The 20,214-nt window shown below is 36.3% G+C and overlaps 2 protein-coding genes across 4 annotated transcripts in view; one reads left to right on the top strand and one right to left on the bottom strand.

Moving 5' to 3' along the window:
- tgm1l1 (transglutaminase 1 like 1) overlaps positions 1 to 2,435 on the top strand; it is a 28,738-nt gene extending 26,303 nt beyond the window's left edge. Inside the window, 3 exon segments of the mRNA XM_028472193.1 lie at positions 568 to 728; positions 810 to 946; positions 1,964 to 2,435. Coding sequence (XP_028327994.1) covers positions 568 to 728; positions 810 to 946; positions 1,964 to 2,108 — 443 coding nt within the window. The 3' untranslated portion in view covers positions 2,109 to 2,435.
- Positions 2,436 to 9,632: 7,197 nt separating this feature from the next.
- abhd4 (abhydrolase domain containing 4, N-acyl phospholipase B) lies at positions 9,633 to 20,083 on the bottom strand. Of its 3 annotated transcripts, none has more exons than XM_028472212.1 (9): positions 19,908 to 20,066; positions 19,453 to 19,526; positions 17,475 to 17,560; positions 17,271 to 17,375; positions 16,900 to 17,188; positions 11,949 to 12,136; positions 11,751 to 11,862; positions 11,488 to 11,674; positions 9,965 to 10,095 (listed from the first exon to the last, which is right to left on the bottom strand). In XM_028472212.1, the coding sequence occupies exons 3-9, from the start codon at positions 17,512 to 17,514 to the stop codon at positions 10,006 to 10,008; spliced, it is 1,011 nt and encodes a 336-aa protein (XP_028328013.1). In that variant the 5' UTR covers positions 17,515 to 17,560; positions 19,453 to 19,526; positions 19,908 to 20,066; the 3' UTR covers positions 9,965 to 10,005. The 3 variants fall into 3 exon arrangements, with proteins under 3 accessions (XP_028328012.1, XP_028328013.1, XP_028328014.1); XM_028472213.1 differs by having other exon boundaries at positions 19,453 to 19,543; positions 19,908 to 20,047; XM_028472211.1 differs by lacking the exon at positions 19,453 to 19,526 and having other exon boundaries at positions 9,633 to 10,095; positions 19,908 to 20,083.
- Positions 20,084 to 20,214: the final 131 nt, after the last annotated feature.

Here is a 20,214-nt window from a genome sequence, read left to right as displayed (position 1 = left end):
CTAACCGTAACTCTATTCCTAACCTTGAAATGTTTATTTTTGTCCGAAATGTATTTTTAAAGGTGGAATTTGCCGTGTTAAATATGTTAAAAGGAAAAAAAAAAAAGAAAAGTCAACTGTTGGATTCGAAACCCACGTGAGCCATGAGTGCGGAGCCTTCGACCACTCGACTATCCTGGCGGTAACACAGGCACATTGCGCTTATGTAGAAAAGCTCCGGGGAAATCTATAGTCCCAGGGGCTATTGCTAAATTTAACATACCTCCAGACACTTTCTTAACACAACAAAGGTAAAAAAGAAATGTGTCAATTCACTTCTGTGCACACAATAAAATATTGTGCAAAAAGCCTGTAACAACAAAATAAAGAGAGATTCACTTTACCTAATATTGTTCGCTTGCCATGTTATGTGACATTTTGGAGAAATGTCCTAATTTTTCTTCTATATTTTGTGTTAAATGGTGGTTGGCATCCACCAGCATTTTGATGCATTACCACCACCACTCGTCCAAACTAGACTTTTCACTTCACAACAAAATATGAAAACGTATATTTCTCACCTCACAGTGAAAACCATCAAGTGGCTCCTGCCCTATCAACAGTACCAGGATCAGCTGGTAGATCAGGCTGCTTTGATGCTGACTTTGTCTGGAAGAGTCACCGAGACCAAACAAGTGTTGGCCAACCAGACGACGTTCAGGCTGCGCATGCCTGACCTCAACATCACAGTAGGGTTTTATTTTATGCATTTAAATGAATGTACTTTTCATCAACAACACACTTTGAACCGTCTTTGGTTTCCTCTGCAGCCACTAGGAGAAGCTGTGGTCGGTAAGGAGATGGGAGCCAAGATAACCTTTACTAACCCACTGCCACGCACACTGAAGAACGTGGTATTCAGAGTGGAGGGTCTGGGTCTGCAGAAAGGCCATGAAGTAGTTGTTGGGTAAGTGTACTGATATATTCTACTCAAGTAGAAGTACTGATAGTTGATTGAAAATGTAAAAGTAAAAGTAAGTCATACATAAAATACAAACTCAATTAAATAGTACTCAGAGTAAAAGTTACCAGTTACTTTCAGCCCCCATGCTTATTTTTTAGTAATAAATCTTCCCATGGTTCCCTTGTATACAGTAAAACATCTCATGTATAAACTTAAAAAGGAAGAGATGAAGTCTTGCACAATTGGAACTTAATATATTGTCCACAAAGGCTTTTGTATAAAAATGTTGAACATTTTTTTTTTTTAAATAACACAAATAAATTCAATTAAAAATAAAACAATTTTTTTTTTTTACTTCGAAAACTCGATCTCGGATTTTGTTTTGTTTTTTTCTAATTAAAAAAAAAAAAAGACATTGGATTTCATTATTAAGCGGGGGTCTATCACGTTAAATATGCGTTTGAAACTTCTTTGTCAACAGTTTGTAAAGGGGGACAGACTCTTTGCCTTGATTACACGTGATTAAATGGAGAAAAAAAAAATCAATTTTCCGATTTTGACATTTTAAAAATACCCCTCAATAAATAATCTGATTTCGATATTATATTGATTAATCGGCTGAAATAACCGGCATTCATTGCTACTTTGGCACAGTACGTTACGACTCAAGTAATCTGGTTGGTCAACTATGATGCATTTGATAATTACCTGGTGATTCAATTTTTTGTAGTTTCACAATGTCTGCTGAACAAAAAATGATAATTTACTCAGTAGCGGATGAGTGTAGAAATGTAACAAATGACTTTGATTCTTTCAAAATGCACAAGCAAAATGACTGATTCAGAAATACACTCAAAAAAGTACAATTACCCATAAAAGAAACTCAATAACAGCAACGTGAGTATTTGTAATCTGTTACTTTCACCTCTGGGTAAGAGAACATCAAATGGGCTTTCATTTAGTCTTTTTTCCTCTCACCCCTCTCCACGCTAACACATCACTCCTCTTGGCTTCTTTCAGAGACGTCAGCGGCCTCTCCACTGTGACACTGACCGAGCACTTCATTCCTTCTCAACCCGGGCTGAGGAAGCTGGTGGCGTCTCTCGACTGCAAACAGCTCACACAAGTGCACGGAGTGGCTGACATTGTTGTCGTTGAAAACTAAAAGGGTTTCAGCTTCTATCTGACGTTATCTGAGGCACATCTAACAATACTGGAGTGAAGCAATTTCATCTGTTCTTTACTTTTCTGTGGACGCTTAACAAGCGTAACATTTTGTCATTTGTTTTTCTAACATTTCCAATAATCTATACGTGCAATTATATCTCGCTGTAGTACAGGGGTCAAACACGTTTTAGTTAAGGGGCCAATTATGGATCAGTTTGATCTCAAGTGGGCTGAAGATTTTATGTGGGGAAAAAAAGAACAATTTTAACATCAATTGTGACCAAGTTTTTAATATCAGTCCCTGCCGGATGTTCACCTTTTTGTAACCAATTTTTGTGTAATTTAAAGGAATTTTGTGAAATTGTTTGTAAGAAATTGCAAAACCTGTGGAAAAATTGAGAGTTATTTCCACAATTTGTAATTAAACAAGTTCTGATGAACTACAGCCGGGCCCGCGGAACGTCTCCGTGCCCAATAGCACGTACCACCTTCCAAAGAATTCAGTGAAATGACTCGCTTCCACCAAGTAAAACAAATGAAAATGTGCAACGATGAATCGTAATCTATGTTGAATTGCATTTGAAAAGATAGATCACACGGCTATGTTCCGATAAATTAAGAAATGACCGAAAAAGGGGGTGGGCCCACGTCCCCCCCCTTTCAAAAAGGTCTCCGAGAGGCCCTTGACATCCGCTCATAGAATATCCATGTCAAATTTCAGCCTGATTCCACGAGCATTAATGGAGGAGTAGTCATTTGAAAAATGGGGCACCCGGGGGGCCATCTGGTGCCCCCGTGGCACATGCAGAGTAATGGGCCCCATTCAAATACTGTATTGGTATGCGTCAATGATGCGGTACCACCAACTCTCGCAATATTTGACACAAATAAATGACAAAACAACTTTAATGGAAATTGCCTAAAAAAGGGGCCCCTAATCAAATTGTGTGAGGCATAATCGTAATCTACGTTGAATTAACTTTGAAACGATATATCACGACCATGTTACTAAAAATTTAGAAATGACCAGAAATAGGGGGTTGGTCCCCGGGTCCCATTTTTAAAAAAAGGGCTCTGAGCGTCTCATCATATTAATTCATACCAAACTGCATTTCGACCACCTAACATGAGCTAATGGAGGAATAGTAATTTGAAAAATGGGGCCCCCTTGCACCCCAGTGTCACGTACAGGGTAATGGGCCCCATTTATACATTGGTATGTGCCAATGATTTGGTACCAACGACAGTGGTAATAATTGACTCGCAAATAAATGAGTAATCGACTTTTGTATTTTTTTTTTTTTTTTGGGGAGGCTCTAAATCAAAAATCGGGCTGGAGCGTCGATGCGTACACATCCATAGATTATATCTACCAAATTTCAGCCTGATTTGTTCATGAATAACAGAGGAGAAGTGATTTTAACTAGTGTACACAACAACAAAAACAACAAGAACAGTGTGAATGGCGTTTTGAGTCCGGTAACCAGACTTAAAAATCCAAGCCCCTAGAGGGGCATTAAATTAAACTGGATTATTTGGTAATTTACACAATAATTAGTGTTATCTCTGTCATTTTTACTGTCTACTGCAGGCCAAATTGGATGCTCTAAAAATCCTCGAGTTTGACACGTGCTTTAGTACAACTACATTTTATTGCCGTATACGCACGGCAAGCTTTAAAAAAAATTAAAAAAAATGTTGAAACCACTAATATTTTTTCAAATCACTGAATGGAAAGCAAGTGAAGGAGCATTAAAAATAATGATCATGTGAATACTGTACTGCATAATGTGAAAAGTTTTAAGACAAAATGAACTTAGCGTGGCTTAAATGAAGGAAAGTTAACTGAGATCATTGGAAAGAAAATGGTGTTTTAAATCAGTGCCAACCAATGTTTGTGATTTAAGATTTTATCATCAATAAATGCAATTATATGTGATGGATAGTGAAGTTAAAATGTGATATTGTATACTGAGAAGAAACTATTCATTGTTTCTATTTAATTTAATTTTTTTGCATTAGATCTGCAATAAACTGAGATCGCTTCCTGCAGACCAGACCGGCAGTAGAAAACCGGTAAATGAAATATTTTGTATTTTGCTGTTTTTAACACTGATATACAATCATAACTTACTGTAAATAACCTGCACACCTAAACAGAAACCACAACGACCATCATTTTACTTTTGCTTTGCCTATTGTGCTTTCTTTATAGCTGTAGCACTAAAAAGTACAATGTGAAGAAAACAGTATTAACAATGTTGTTTATCAGCCTTATCTATATTTAATCTTTTTTTTTTTTTGTATCATTTATGTTGTGTTGTCAATTAAACTAACATTTGAAAGTCTCCCCGAGTTACTTTGTATTTATTTCTACACAATGTGAGACATGCCGTCATTGGGGATTGGGGTAATAATGACGTTATGTGTGTGTGGCAATGTTGAAACACACTCACATCACTCAACGTGACTAATGAGGCCAAGGGCAGAAACAGTGATTGTGATAGTACATCAGGAAACTGTCAATAATCAGGGTTCCCACACTTTTTTCCACAATGATTTGTCAAAAATATTTTACCAACATTTCCATGACTTAGTTCTGAAGTGCGAAGAGCTTTTCTTTGCGTTTGCGTTTCCTGATTTTTAGCGTACGCCAGCTGAAGGGATCTTAGCTACGCACAGTTTTATAAATGAGACGGAGAGTGAATGTACGTGAATTTGTGTGAATTATGCTGCTGGTATGCAGCACTTTCACTTTAGGATAACACTTAAAATCTTTGGGGTTTAACATATTTTAAACATTAAAATACAGTTTTTTTTTCTAACAAGTATTGATTGAAACTGAGGTCACAACTGTGAATCATTTTTCATTGCTTTCACACAAAATGCATTCAGTGACCGCAGTCGCCAAAATTTATGAACTTTTTTCTGCAGTCACTAGTTCACCACCTGAAAAACTCTAAACTTTTACAGCACATTTTTTAATGCTAACACACTTTGTTCAAAACAGTTTTAAAACACAATCAAAACCGAACGATAGAGGGAAAAACATGGGGAATGTCTATATTATATCTATTAGAGGTGTCCCAATCCGATATCAATATCGGATGTCGGTCTGATATTAGCCTTAAAAACAAATATCGAATTCAAATTTCCAGATTTTCCTTTTTTTTTTTAAAATTCGTTTTTCACTTATTTTATTCAAATGTAGAATACTGTAGATATTATGTTGAAGGTTAAAAATAATGTAACCAATTGGTTAATAATAAATGGGTCAGTTTTTGAGTAACATCACTTGATCAAGCCTTTGCTAACATTCCACACTACAAGTAATAATTTTTTTTTATTAAAGTTCCCATGTCATGCTATTTTTCACCCATCTCCATTTGTTCTAAGAACTCCAAAAACATAGTATTTGAGGTTTATTTTCCCAAACTCTCCTGTTTTCCAAAGTTTGACTTTGAAAAGTCACTTTCTGATCAACTCTACACAAACAGGCTGATTTGCGGCCTACTTATGCATATTCATGAGTGGGCGTGTCTATAGCCGGGACACTGACTTCCTCCTCCCCGCACGGTGAAGTAGGGCCAGAGAACGGCCCGCCCTCCTCCCACCCACTCCGTAGCTGAGCTCATGCTGCTTTATAAACAGAGACAGAGCGTGGGGGCGGGGCATTCGCCTGTACATACATAGACTGTAGAAAATACGATTGAGGGAATCAATGAAAAAAACACCTTGGGCATGTGTATGAAGCCCAAATAGCACTTTTATCATGTTTAAAGCACAGAAAAGCTCATTTAACTTAACATGAGCCTTTTAAGGAAAAAAGAGGAAAAAAAAAAAAGTATGTATGATTCATGCTGATATCGGATTAATATCGGTATCAGCCGATATGCAAGGCTGCAATATTGGTATCATATCGGAAACGAAAGAGTTGTATTGGGACATCTCAAATTTCTACATTAAAAAAAAATGACAATAAAAATGAATAAAACAATGATGAAATTCCAAACACAGCTGAGTTTGTAGTCAACTGAAACTGATTCAGGTGATCTGTGTTTGGCCTCATTAGAAACAAAGAAGTGGATCTGATTCTTTTTCCTTTGACTAAGTAAGGATCAAAGAGCAGCGGATGAGGATGTAGGGAGAGCGGCCAGGAGAGGAGGGGGAGGAGGGAGAGGAGGAAGACCTCAGTGATTGACCATGTGCTAAAATATGGACTCTCTCTTTTAGATGCTGCAGCCAAACTTGCAGCGTTCATCAGTTGCATCAATTATGAGAATTTTCCAGCAAAACAAAAGGCAATATATCACATGCATCCCACAATTACTGTATTGCACCAGATTTTACAAGTAATTTATGTCTCTTTTATAACTGTAATCAATACATTTTTCAAACACTAACCGCATGAAAAATTTGACAACAAAACCCATTGTAGGGGGGATCATTTTTTTCTTATCTTAACACACAAATTAAGCAATCTGGAACACTCTAAATAGTACAATAAGGCAAAATACATTATTTTCTTCAAGCCTAAAAATATTTATTTACACCACTTAAGTTGTGGTTTGTGAAAGATTACAATATTATATATATATATATATATATATATATATATATATATATATATATATATATATATATATATATATATATATATATATATATATATATATATATATATAAATATAAAAGTACCTCAAATTTGCAAAATATTAAGTACAATATTAAAAAATAATAATAAACCAACTCACCGGATCTATATGATTCACGTAAATGACCTATTTTAAGTTCAAAATGGTGAATTTCGCCAAAAAGTTACTGATTTGCATGTATGAATATTTTTATTCGCCAATAGGATGTGATGTGGAATTGATTTCTATTCTGACCTGGAATTCTGAGATTCTGTATTTTTCTGTTTAGACTAATGTAATATAAGTAATATTTTTTGTAAGGTACTGAAGTAGATTCTTGCTGTAAAATGTTTCAGTCGTCTTGTTGCTGTATATCACAGCATAAACAATCATTTAGAACCATCAAAGATGTTGCTAAGATCTTATTTTATAATAAAATACTGATTTACCTGACAAGAATCATTCAAGATTGAAATATGAGATGTATTTTATGTAATGCTCTCTGTTGTTGGTATGTTGTAGTTGAGTGAGTTCAGAGTGACACTGTGTGTTTCCACAGTGAGACTATTTACTGTGTGTGTGGTTGAAGGAGCTTCATTTGGGACGTGTATGAAGTGCTTTGTTGGCGAGAAACACTTTTGTTGAGCTGAGATGTCTAATGGAAATGCAGACTGTGTTATAAGAGTTTTGAACATGTGACTTCTGTTTCGACCAATGCTTGCTAGCAATCAAAAAAAAAAAAAAGCTATATTTCCAAAACAATTCAAATATACCATGACTTTTCAAGACTGTAAAATGGTTTTTTTTTTCAAATTCCATAACTTTTCCAGAAATTCCATGACCGTGGGGATTCTAAATAACAATCCCAAACATTGTTATGTAAATAATACTTTTTTGGAACAGCTTTAATAAGCTCTCAAGGTCACCACACGACATACATACATAATAAAATATTAGAAATAAGTTCAAATCAACAGTTCTTAGAACAAAAAAGCAGAAAAGGGCAACTTATTAATATTATTTTTATATCGCAGTGGGGTCATTGTCTGATCCCAACAAAAAAAGGCTTTGTGCATTTCGTGGATTTCTGTTGTTTGGTGCATTTTTATGATCATTTTCTTAAATATTTATTTTTCAGTGTTTTTGTTGTCATTTTATGTCTTTTTGGAGTCCTTTTGTGCAAATTTGTTATTAGTGTTTTCTTTCCTTTTGTGTAATTCATTTATTTCACATACTATTATATTATATAATTATAGTGACTGATTTTCCAGCGTTTGTCTGTCTGTCCGTGGATGTTTGTTAGCGTGATATCTCACAAAGTTCTGAACGGATTAAAATGAAATTTGGTGAGCTGGTAGACAATGTCAAAAGAAAGAAGAAATTTGGAGATTTTGGAGAGGTTCCGGCTTCTATTGTCGATACAGTATCCAGAACCAGTTTTGGACTCTCCGATTGCTCTTGTTTTGTACATTTTTGGAGTGATTTTAGTGTATTTATGTTTTCTTTTGAGTATTTTTCCTGTACTTTTTTGAGTTTTTGGAGTCATTTTTTTGTACACAAAGTTAGCCCAAGGGCCACATGTGGAACAGATTCTCCATGTCTGGCTGAAAGAGTGATTCAAACTGATTTTGTTTTGCCTGTTCATTTCAGTGGAAGAGATTCCATATTGAAGAGGGAGAAAGAACGCAGATAAGGGGCGGAGCGGCTGAAGGCTCTGGGACAGGCTGGGGTGGGGGGAATGGGACAGTGAGGAGGATGAATGAGGAAGATTGTAGTTGATTTATAGACGCACTAGGTGAAATCTTGAATTCTATCCGATGTCTAACGGAAAGCCAGCGGAGCAGCTGGAATACTGGTGTGATGTGATGGATGAGGGGGATTTGGTGATGATACAGGCATGAATTTAAAAGAAAATGGTAAAAGGTCTAAGCTACAGGGCAACATTTATGAAAACAGAGAGTTGAAAAGGGAACATGAAATGATAACTTTCTCACTTCAATAATAACAAATCCTTTACAATTCTGTACTGAATAATGTTCTAATGTTCCCAAGTGAATATGTGATCCTATTGTTGTGACGCAGGTGGAAGTATTGGCAAGTAATTCATAACTTTAGCTGAAAGGAAGATTTTAACCACTGAAATATCAAGTGTGTATTGCTTCATAAAGCAGAAAAATCCTAGATTTCTAGTTATGTTAGTTTTTTTATTATAATGCAAGTTTGATGAATGATTTTCAGCACTTCTCCTTTCCACTCCGTTATCTTCAACCGTATCCATGGAAACCCGAAAACAACTTTTTAACGTACATTTTTAAAAAGGCAAATGAAGGACATCAGGTATTACAACAGGAACCATTGAGTTGTACCTCAGTGTGTGATGGCTGTGACCAACCTTCATGTTTCCCACTCCACTCCGTTACCTTCATCAATCTCATGTTCAACGTTAGGTGAGCTACTGCAACCTTTAAACTCCATGATTTCCAACATGTGTCCCTAATGAAAATGTTGCCCTTAAACCAATGTAATCCACATTGATAACGTATTTATTGAACTTTGATTGTAGAATAAATGATCGGATTTTGATTTTTTAAGTCTCACTTTTAAGAAAAGCCTGATTTGATATACTGTAAGTGGAATTGCTAATATGTGTACATTTTTTAATTAATCTACACTATTTTGGTTTAGATTTATTAAACTGATAGTTTAATCACTTACCAATTAAATCAGTTATTAAATCAATCCCTTCTTTTATTTAATTGAAAAATTGATAAATACCTACGAATAGGGAACTATAATTAAAATACCTTTTATTGTTGCAATCAAATCATGTGAAATACATACTTTCTATATTTACACTTTGAACCAATAGTAGCGTACTTAACTGACGATGCCACTTCCTACTGACCTCTACTGGTGGGGCTATAAAGTGCATCACGTGGGTGGCTTAAGTTGAATAGGCTTTTATTTTATATTATGGCTTTAAAAAAATACAAACAGTTATTTGATACAAGTAAGAAGTGCAGTGATCACAGACACAATCAGGAACAATGGAAAAAAAAAAAAAAAAAGTTAATCAGTCACCACAAATGCAATACATTCAGATAAATAGAACATACATTATATACTGGCTAAATATCCATAGTTTTAATATAAATTTAAACTTGATGTGATTCAAAACTGACTTCCAAATGCCCTGATAAAGAAACATCCACCATGCTTAACATGCAAAGGTCATAGAAACTAAACATATGAGACTGTGGCTCAGTCCACACTCGTACATATATTTTCTACCACTCTGTTGAACTCTTCTGGTTGATCGGCATAAACGTGGTGAGAGGCTCCGTTTATAAGCTGCAAAATAAAAAATAAAACAGTCACAACCACACTGCCTGCAAGTCATAAAAAATAGACATCGTCCACCCATATTATCGGCCAATATTTGCCATAAAATGTAGAATTGGTTGATATAGATTATTGGTTTTTACAATGATATGTTTATCTTAAAAATAAATGAGGCAATTTTTCCATTACTGAAGTTCAATTAATTTTCCTATTTTGCATGATGATGATGTTTTAAAATTAAGATAAAATTGATCTAGTTGGACATCATATTAAAAGTAGGGTTAATTTTACAAAGAGATATACAATAAGACCTAAAATTAGTTTGGGGGAGGGGGTCCATGCATGCGTCTTTATCAATTAATGTTAGAGTTTGTATATTAAATGTTGGACAATATCGACATATCGAACATCTCTAGTAAAATAACTACTAATAGGGATGCAATGAAATGAAATTTCTTGGCCGAAACTGAAAATGAAAAAGCCAAGGTCAAAAACCGAAAGAAATAATTATGCAAATTATTAGTCTCATTGCATTTATGGTGATAAATGTCGACTAACCTCACTAAAATTAAAACATTGCAATTGTATAAATATCAATGCTTCAAAGAATAAATACATTTAAAATATGAAAATATTTATTTAGCACTGACATTCCAACAATGCGAAGTATAAAATAAGAAAGTAAAGTGAAATATCTTCTCATGAGAAACACAAAGTACATTTACGTCACAGAGCGTGTGCGTCCCAGTGTGCTTCATGCATCATTTCTTGTGCATTCTGGTTTAATCCCATCCGAGTAATGATGGTTGTAATGTGGACCAAGTACCGTAGTGATCTAGTAAAGAGGATCTCTGTGAAATGTGCGCTGACAGACTGAAACCAGATTCTACTGCTGATACGTAGCGATGCGTCAGGCTGCTGTGTGGTCTGTGTTAATGGATGGCTACACGTAACTATAGAGTCAAAGTGACACAGAAACATAAACACACTTACGTGCTCGCTCAACTCTGCTCAGGAAATGCTTTCAGTGCTCAGATGTATTCAAATACAGACGCTCCGTGAGTCAGCGGACAAGTTGGCCCGTTTCCAGACAATCGTGTGCGCTGGCCGTGGCGTTTACCACATCATTTTGACTTCGAGTGTCTTAAAAAGCGCTTTTAAATAAAATGTATTATTATTATTATCATTATCATCTAGGCACCGGCAGATGCCTGCAACCCTGAAATAGGACAAAGCGGGTCTGAAAATGGATAATTATCATCACAACATCCTGTTTGGGCCGGCTTTTTTCGGTGAAAATATAGTGTTTTTCGGCCGAACATTTTCGGTGCATCACTAATTATTAACGTTAGTATTTGGGGATTTTCATCACGTTTACAGTTTTCAATGTTTTCTACTCACCAGCACTCGAGTATCTGCCGGATTTCTTATTTGTGCCACTTTGTCTCCAGACGAGCTGTCCATCCAGGACTGGGCTCCGTACAGCATGGTGAGGGGCATGGAGGGGGGCAGGAGGTTCACCCGATGCATCATGGGCTTCTTGGCCCAGCCAAGGGATTCAGTCATGGCTCTGAAGCCCACCTCCCCACTGTGGAGGAGAAAGGAAGTAGTAAGTTTCAAGTGATCTCAAGTTTTTACTTATTTTTATTATCTTTTGGACGAACCTTGGGGTTTGAGCATTACAGTGGTAGATGTACTGCGTCATCGTATCGTCATCGAACAGATCCTCAAATTTTCGTTTGAAATCAGGTCGAAATCTGTTCACCAAGCCCGGACCTGAAAGGATGGAGACATTGTGCAGAAAGGTGAGGAGGACTCTCACGCACCACTGAACTAAATAAATCACCCTTTTATGTTCTTACCCCACGGACCGGCCACTCTGATCACAGCCAGAGGATTGAAGTAGGACACAATGGTGGCGACTGCTTTCACCCAGCGTGGGGGGCCCGACCTCTTCACCAACTCTGTCCCCTGACCTTCATGCTGTTGGGGCTCAGGCTGGCGTCGCTCGGGGAAGCCCCAGGGGTCGACTAAAATAAGGTGTGACACTCTGAAAACAAAGAGAGCAGGATAGGATTAAGATGATAAAAGATAGCTGACGTGATTAGAGGTGGGCGATACGGAAAAAATATTCACATCACAATATCACAATCACGATTTTAACCCGATTGTTTCATTCAGACCATTTAGACTATTTTAGTTATTCACCAATTAAAAAAAAACACACACACAATTCACCTACTTAAAATCATCAGCCTACAGTAAATGGACAAAATATATAAAAGATAATTTAAGTCAGGGTACTTTTCAAGTATTTTTTAAAATGCATGTAAGCAATTAATCAAACTGGTTCCAAGCACAATTAACATCAAACAAAAAGGCTGACAAGTTATTTTAGTCACACAGTCTTTTTACTTTGTTTAACTAAAGTGGCGTAGCATTAGCATCAATTGCTACATAACAAGGCACCACCAGCAGTCTAGTGATTTCCATTGGTTATTGAGGTAAAATCCCTCAAAACCCCTCATTTCCCACAGTTTGGACAATCATATCCTTTACAAGATAAAACATCACTGCTTTGGTTACATTAGGCCTGGGTGATATGGACCAATATTCATATGTCAATATTTTTCCTCAAAATGGCAATAGGCGACTTGAACTCTAGGACCCTATAAATCCGATTTTATTTTTTTCCAAATTACTTGTTTTCCACATTAATGTTTTTAAAATTCTGTTTAAAAAAAAAATAAATAAATAAAAAATATTAATCAATTCTTTTAGAAAATATTAGTTTTTAACACCTGTGAGGGAACAAAATAAATACTAGTAAAAAAGAAAACCATAATTAAACAAAAACGTATGTTAAAATAAAAATGTAATTTAAAATAATGAGTAAGATACTGTTAAAAGGTAGATATAAATTGTACTGACATGGATTATTCTGACGGGGTTTAATCCACATTCTGTCAATTTCCACGTTCAACAGTGGATTCCATTTTCATTGCTCGATTACGTCCGCGATTCCGTCAACGTGGAAATTATAGGGCCCGAGAACTCAATTTTTTTGTTAAGAAAAACAATAATGGATCAAAGTCAGTGGAGAAAAATGCCACAAAGACCATTTATTCATCAGTAGCAGCTCTATATCAACATTTTGTACCACTTTTGACTTTTTCCTTCATTAAAGCTGAAATGTGTGATTAAATTCTGTCGTGTTCTAAACCACATTCAGGACGTGGTCCCTTTAAGAAAGTCACAGCCTGGACGGGTCATGTGAGAGGTGTGTAAACAGTCCTATGAGCTGCGTAGCGACTCAAAGCCAGTTTGTTACAACCTTGTTTAAAACCTTGGAAGATGACGTCACTACGTAAAAAGACAAAAACAACAGAATTGTTAAATCTGCAGTGTCAACGCTGTTGCAAACATGTTCTTCTCCTGGAAATATCTTGTATCATGTACTCATTTACTATGTCGACTTCAGAGTTAGTTGGGCATAAAATGACACAATCGCATAGCCACGTTGGACTAAATGTTGGCCAGCATATCTTCATACAGCCAAAGGACAATGTCTTTCAGTTTGTCACCAGGAATTGTCAGTGTGTCATTTAATTTAATGGCAAACTCACCCTCTCCTGGCACTAGTGGAATTTTAGCTTTGCCAAGGTCTAAGAGAAATCTGGCAAAGTCTTCTTCAGCTTATTAATGGCACTCCAATTTCCTAAAATGTTATAATTGATGACATCATCCCTGTAGAGCTTCTAAAATGTTGCAACTGATGACAATTTCACGGAGTCCGTCGACTCAGGAGGTGGGGCGTCCAAACAAATCCGACGTTGCACACCGTTGAACGAAGCAGCAGCCATGTTGAAAGTCTCCGCTCTGTCTGTCCCTGAACCGCAGAGATATTTGAGCCACAGAGATTAATTGCTTTTATAGGTAGATAATGAATGCTAAATTATCCAAGTGTTCAAAGGTAACAGATTTAGTTTATTTCCATATACCAGCATTTTACAAGTTCTTAAAAAATAAAAGATATGGAATTTGCTGGATTAAAAAACCTGTCTTATAATTGAAAGGACATTTGATTTACTTTTTTACTTACTACATTTAGTAGCATGTACTTTTTACTTTTACTCAAGTAAAAGAGCAACTTCCATACGTTTACCAAAGTATTTTTTTTTAACAAGTATCTATACTTTTACTTGAGTACTGAAGACTTGTACTTTTACCACCTCTGGCCTCAGATGTGAAATTTAATGATTTTAAATTCTTCTAAAAGTAAACTTGCTGTCACACTTAAACTGTAGAAATAGTTAATCCATTTACAGATTTCATCAATGTGAGAGCACTGACAGCTCAGTGTTTACAGTTTGAAAACCCAGTGATTACCCAAAAGAGTTTCCAGAAGGTAAAAATCAAACATATCTGGCGTTCAGAGCTGAAAGACAAGAAAGTGTTGATAACACATTTTCTGTTTCCCATCAGACGCGCCCCTCGTGCATTACAGGCGGATTGTGAGCCACTGATAAAATTGAAGAACCTCAAATTGTATTTAAAAGAAATTGGTTTTTAGTAGGGTTATGCTTGTTTGCTTTCCTCAAGATATTTGGATGGAAAAATTGCAGTGTCACAAAGATTCAAGAATTGATTCTGCATTTCAGAGAAAAGTACATTTAAGGGTGCCTGTAGTGAATTTTAAGTGCAAACTCCATCAAAAGATGAAATAATACTAAAGGTCTAGTTGTGGTATATGTTTTAAAGTTCTTGGCGAGCATCCAGGAGGAAAAACCTGGTCATCTTTGAGGTAAGGTGGCAGCCATTATGCTCACATTAGCACAAACCAAAATTGAACCCATTTGTAATTAGCTGTGCGTGTGTTTTATAATCCTTGTATTTTGACTATTTTACTGTAGTGAATTATAGTAGTTTAGCTATATACTATATGTGCATCACATCAGCTGCAAATGTTTGTATCTATGTTGAATTGCATTGACCCTGTCAAATAAATACATAGATGGTAACATCATGACATTGCATTTAGTGTAACCGGTGGCTAAGCCAACAATAATAGCTTCAGACACATCCAAAGTAGCTCCAACATACATTATTATGTTGACTGTAGTAATTGTTAGAACAAGATTTTTAAAAATGTGAAGAAAACCACTTAAACAACCTACTACTCCGGTAGGAGTAGGGTTGCAAAAGGGGCGGAAAACTTCCAGTAACTTTCCACGAGAATTTAAGATCGGGTGTTTTTGTGGGAATTGTTTATTGAAATTCCCAATTATTTAAAATGAGGAGGCTCATTTTAAATAATTGTATCATATCCAAACATAAATATTAGCATCTATTCAAAATGATTATTTACCTCTCTATAAAAGCAAGGAATCTCTGTCTGTGTTTGTGTGTGTGTTCCTCAAATATCTCCGCAGATCAGGATCAGACTGACCTGAGAGTTTCAACATGGCTGCTGCTTGGTTCAAGGGTGTGCAACATTGGATTTGTTTGGACGCCCCACCCCTACGCCCCACCTCCTGAGTAAACAGACTCAGTGATGATGTCATCAGTCCTAGCTCTACAGTGATGATGTCATCAGTTAGAACAAATGAACATTGGTCCTACTTCTACAGTGATGATGTCATCAGTCCTACCTCTACAGTGATGGTGTCCCACCTTCAAACACAACCTAATTTGGCCATCCATGAAAAAGCTACTTACCCTCCCACTTTTCTATAGCAATACATACTTCCTACGGGCACTGCACTGGTAATTATTATAACATTTTAACTAGGGTTGCAAAACTCCAGGAACTGTCAAAATTGGTAACTTTCGATAGGAATTAACAGTAAATTAAATATTTAAAAGGTTGGCCCTTAACAGGCAAATAATTAACAAGTGCTTCCAAATAAAAGTTTATATTTTTGAATAACAAATGAACATGGAAATTTACCAGAAATTTTACACCCCTTATGCAACCCGAGGTAGGAGCCAATGTCAACACTACACCGGAATTATAAACATTTCATTGGATTTATTTATTGGAATTAACTAGCAAGTGGAGTAATTTTTAAATAACTGATGCTGATATTTTAGATAATGATAATTACATTTTCCAAGTTATATTTAACAGTTATGTTAAGAGCCAACCAAAAATTTTGCACCAGAATTAATTAAAATCAGCAAATTCCATATCTTTTATTTTTTTTAAGAACTTGTAGAAAACTGGTACGTGGAAACAGGTTAAATATGTTACCGTTCATGAACACATGGATAATTTAGCACTCATTATAAATACAATTTGTAAATAAAATGTTTTAAGAAAAAAAAGCAAATGCTCAATTAAACCCAGAGCAGCTTTGAGTTTAACATTTTTAAAAACTTGAAAATGTTAAGCATAAAACTGAAGGACCTGTCTAATAGGAAAAAAAAAGCTCAAACTACCAAAATTTTGGGTCTTTTTACGTCCCGACGTCATCTGCGAAGGTCTTAAAAGTAACAAACTCATTTTTAAAATGAAAGGAGTAGAAAGCACAGATAGGTTTAAAAAAGTAAGGAGTAAAAGTAAAAAGTTGCCAAAAAAATAAATACTCAAGTAAAGTACAGACACAAGAAAAAGTGACTTAAGTACAGTAACGAAGTATTAAAGTATTTGTACTTTGTTACTTGTTACCTATGGTGTTGACACATATGGTATTGATTGTTGAGAACAGAGAACGTGAATCTATCAGATGAAAGTCTGAAATATTGCAGTAATAAAGCTACATTTTGTTTTTTATCAGCCCTGGTTGAGAAAAACAGTATCTATAGGATTACCTAGATGGGTATTGGATGGCGTATGAGGTGGCGAGGTATCCTCCCAGACTGTGTCCCAGTAGAATCATGTTCTCCAGGCCCACAGACTGCCTCCACTGTTCAATGGAAGTTACAAACTGTTCCTCCGCTTCGGAAGCGTCCGAGGAAAAAAAAGGCCGGGAGCTCCGACCGAAGCCTAAAAGGTCGAAGACGTGAACGGGCCGTGATCTGCAGAGCCCATCAAGGTTCCTGACCCACAGTCCCACTCCCCCTCCGAAGCCGTGGACCATCACCAGGGGGGTTTTAGGAGCTGAATACAACAATATTTTGTCATTTTTATTTCATTTGACACATAATGTAAAGCTTAGTTACATTTCTGGTGAGAACAGTACCTTGTTCTGTAGGTTTCCTAGCCGTCTTATTAGTGATGGACAGAGTCCATATTCTCTCCTGATTGGGTAGGGTTACAAACCTGGCCCATAAATCATTCTGAATAACTGGACGAAACAACAACAGCACTTCAGTTCAGCAGCTATTTACATTCCTTTGGAGGCGTTACATAATCACATGTAAACCATATGTAAACGTGTTCTTACAGGAAAGGATCTTGGACTCTGCCGTCTTCAAAAGAGACATGGAGGTCGGACGCCAAGAAGGCCACCAGCTGCTGACTGAACTTGTTCTGACACAGTGAAATTAAACAGGAGAATTAAAAATAATAAAAACAATAGTTGATAGCACGCGCGGTCCAAACTAAAAATGCTGTTGTATGTTATAATTTCCATCAGGCATATGCAGGGGAGACACATTTCACAGCAATCATGCCATCAGTCACTCTGACAGCTCAAAGCCACAGCAGTGACAAAGCAGTTATTGCTTGTTTAACTTACCCATCATCAGTTTACATTAGTACGGAAGAGGATTAGGGCCAATTTGTGCTAAGTGCGTGAGGTAGTGGCAGAGCGGGGCTGTAGGGCCGTGTGTGAGCTTCACATCGTGATTGTGTGGGTGTAGTGACACATCTCAGCTGTGAACTCGCTATGTGTGTGTACAGACGCATCATGTGTGTATATTCCTGTCTGTCTCTGCACACAGCGTTGACCGTCCTGACTGACCGGGCATGTCTTACTGCTACAGAAGTAACGCCCATAATCAAGGCACTTTTAGAATTTCCCCCCTAGTGGTAGGTCAGTAGAAAGCAGGGGTTTAGTTACTCTTTAAGGATTTTGAAGAGATTTAGCCAAAAACATAATCTGTTCAGAAGATAAAACCAGTCAAGTTTGGAAGAGGTGGAGCATTCAGTCCGCCTGTGGCTATTGAGGAGCTACAGACACAGATTAGGGCCAGTTTTGATGAAGACTGTTGTTGTATATGGTGAATTGGCCCGAGTCCGGTTCCATTGATTAGACATCATTAGCAAAGTTAAAAAAGAAAAAATCTCTTTGTTATTAAACCCAACTTCGAAGAAAAGTTTAACGCATTCATCGATAGACAGCATTTTGTAGATGACCACGAGCTGCTGTTTGTTGTCATATGGTGAATTGGCCCTCGTCAGCTTCTGTAGATTTGACTGATTAGCAAACCTGGAACATTTATCACAATATTGTATTTCGAGTTCATTTTTTGAAATTTGGACTTAAATCTAGTTATTTTCGTCTTTAGTCTCAACATTATATTTCAACTTTATTCTCGAAATTTCTACTTTAATCTCAGTATTATTCTTAATTGACCCCAAATTATTTTCCCCATCAAAATTGGCTCTAATCCGCTTCTGCACATTCCATGTGACTAGTACGTATACTTTCATTTTTATTAGTTATTGAAAAAGTATTACCACCGTGTTAGGATGGCCGAGTTGTCTAAGGTGCTAGACTCAAGGATTTTTTTCTTCCGCTGATGTGGGTTCGAATTCCACTTCTGACATATTTTTTTTTCTCATTTCAACATATTTAACACGGCAAATTCCAGCTTTAAAAATACATATATGAAATTAAAAAAAGGAACATTTTAGGGGAATTCCTGGGTTAGGGTTAAAATAAAACTGACGGAACTATAGCTAGAAGGACACGGGTCCGACAGTGACGGAACAACCAGTGACGATACAACAGTTTATATTTTATTTTCTAATTAGTCATAGTCTCGTTATTGTCACTTCAAAGAATGTAGTAGAAAACCATAACGACATTTTTTTAGTCAACAAAATTACCACTGACACACACACACTCTGTTATCGTATATGGTGAATTGGCCCTCGTCTGCTTCCGTAGATTAGACTTTATAGCAAACCTTCGACTTTAATCACAATATCGTATTTTGAGATCATTTTTGAAATTTCGACTTTATTCTCAAAATTTCTACTTTAAACTCGACATTTTGTCTTTAATCTAGATTTGCCCAAAATTATTTTATCTATATAAATTGTCCTTATAATCCACTCCGTACATTAGTCAGCACTCCATTATCAAAGTAGTTTAACAGGTGCACAACCCACTTTTGTTGTGTTTTTCCTCAATCATAATATGAAGCCATGAATGAATAACCCCCACCCTTTAAAACCAACATGTTTCACCTCACCTTTCACCTGTTTACCAGTCAAAGCAGATGAAGAGTTCACAAAGGAAAGAGACACTCCTAGAGCAAATCACAATCTGGAAACCAGGAAATACTGGTTTATTTTGGGAGAGAAAAAAAAATAATAATTTCCCCCCATACTGAATTTACTGACAAATTAAAATACTTTTCTCAACTTGGTCCCTTTTAGCTAAAGAAAAGCTAGCATACGTAATGTGTTTAATGAGATAAAACGCTTTTAACTTTAACAAAAACCATTTCCCTAATGCAGTCAATGCATTACAACTAATAGGTCTGTTAAAGAACACATAGAAAACACAATTTTAGCACCACATTGAAAACAAATGAGTGATTTTACATTGTTTTTTTTTTTTGTTTTTTTTTTTAAAAACTCATATTTGAAGTTTAGCTGCCGTGTATTGAATACAGGTTGTGACGTAAAGTAAAGATGAACTCACTCAGTTTCACAGTCGTGATGAATATTCGCTGTAGTCATTACAGGATCCATCGGTTTACATGTTAATGTAGCTACGCTATGTTAGCTTAGCTTTAGCCGAAGGTTACCGAATACAAACAATACAGCATGCCCTCGTTTTATAACTCGTTCCCTGTTATGTCATCCGACCAGCTACAAAGATCGTCTATTTACACTGAGCAACACATGTATGTGAAAATCGCGTTCGAAACACAGTCACGTAAAAAACAAAATAATAAAATATATATATTCAAACTGTTGCTCAAATAAAGCAGTTACGTTGTTAACGT

This window comes from Gouania willdenowi, chromosome 17 (assembly GCF_900634775.1).
Source record: "Gouania willdenowi chromosome 17, fGouWil2.1, whole genome shotgun sequence".
Taxonomy (NCBI): Eukaryota; Metazoa; Chordata; class Actinopteri; order Blenniiformes; family Gobiesocidae; genus Gouania; species Gouania willdenowi.
The sequence above is the reverse complement of the archived record's forward strand: the minus strand, read 5'-3'. Positions and strand labels throughout refer to the sequence as shown.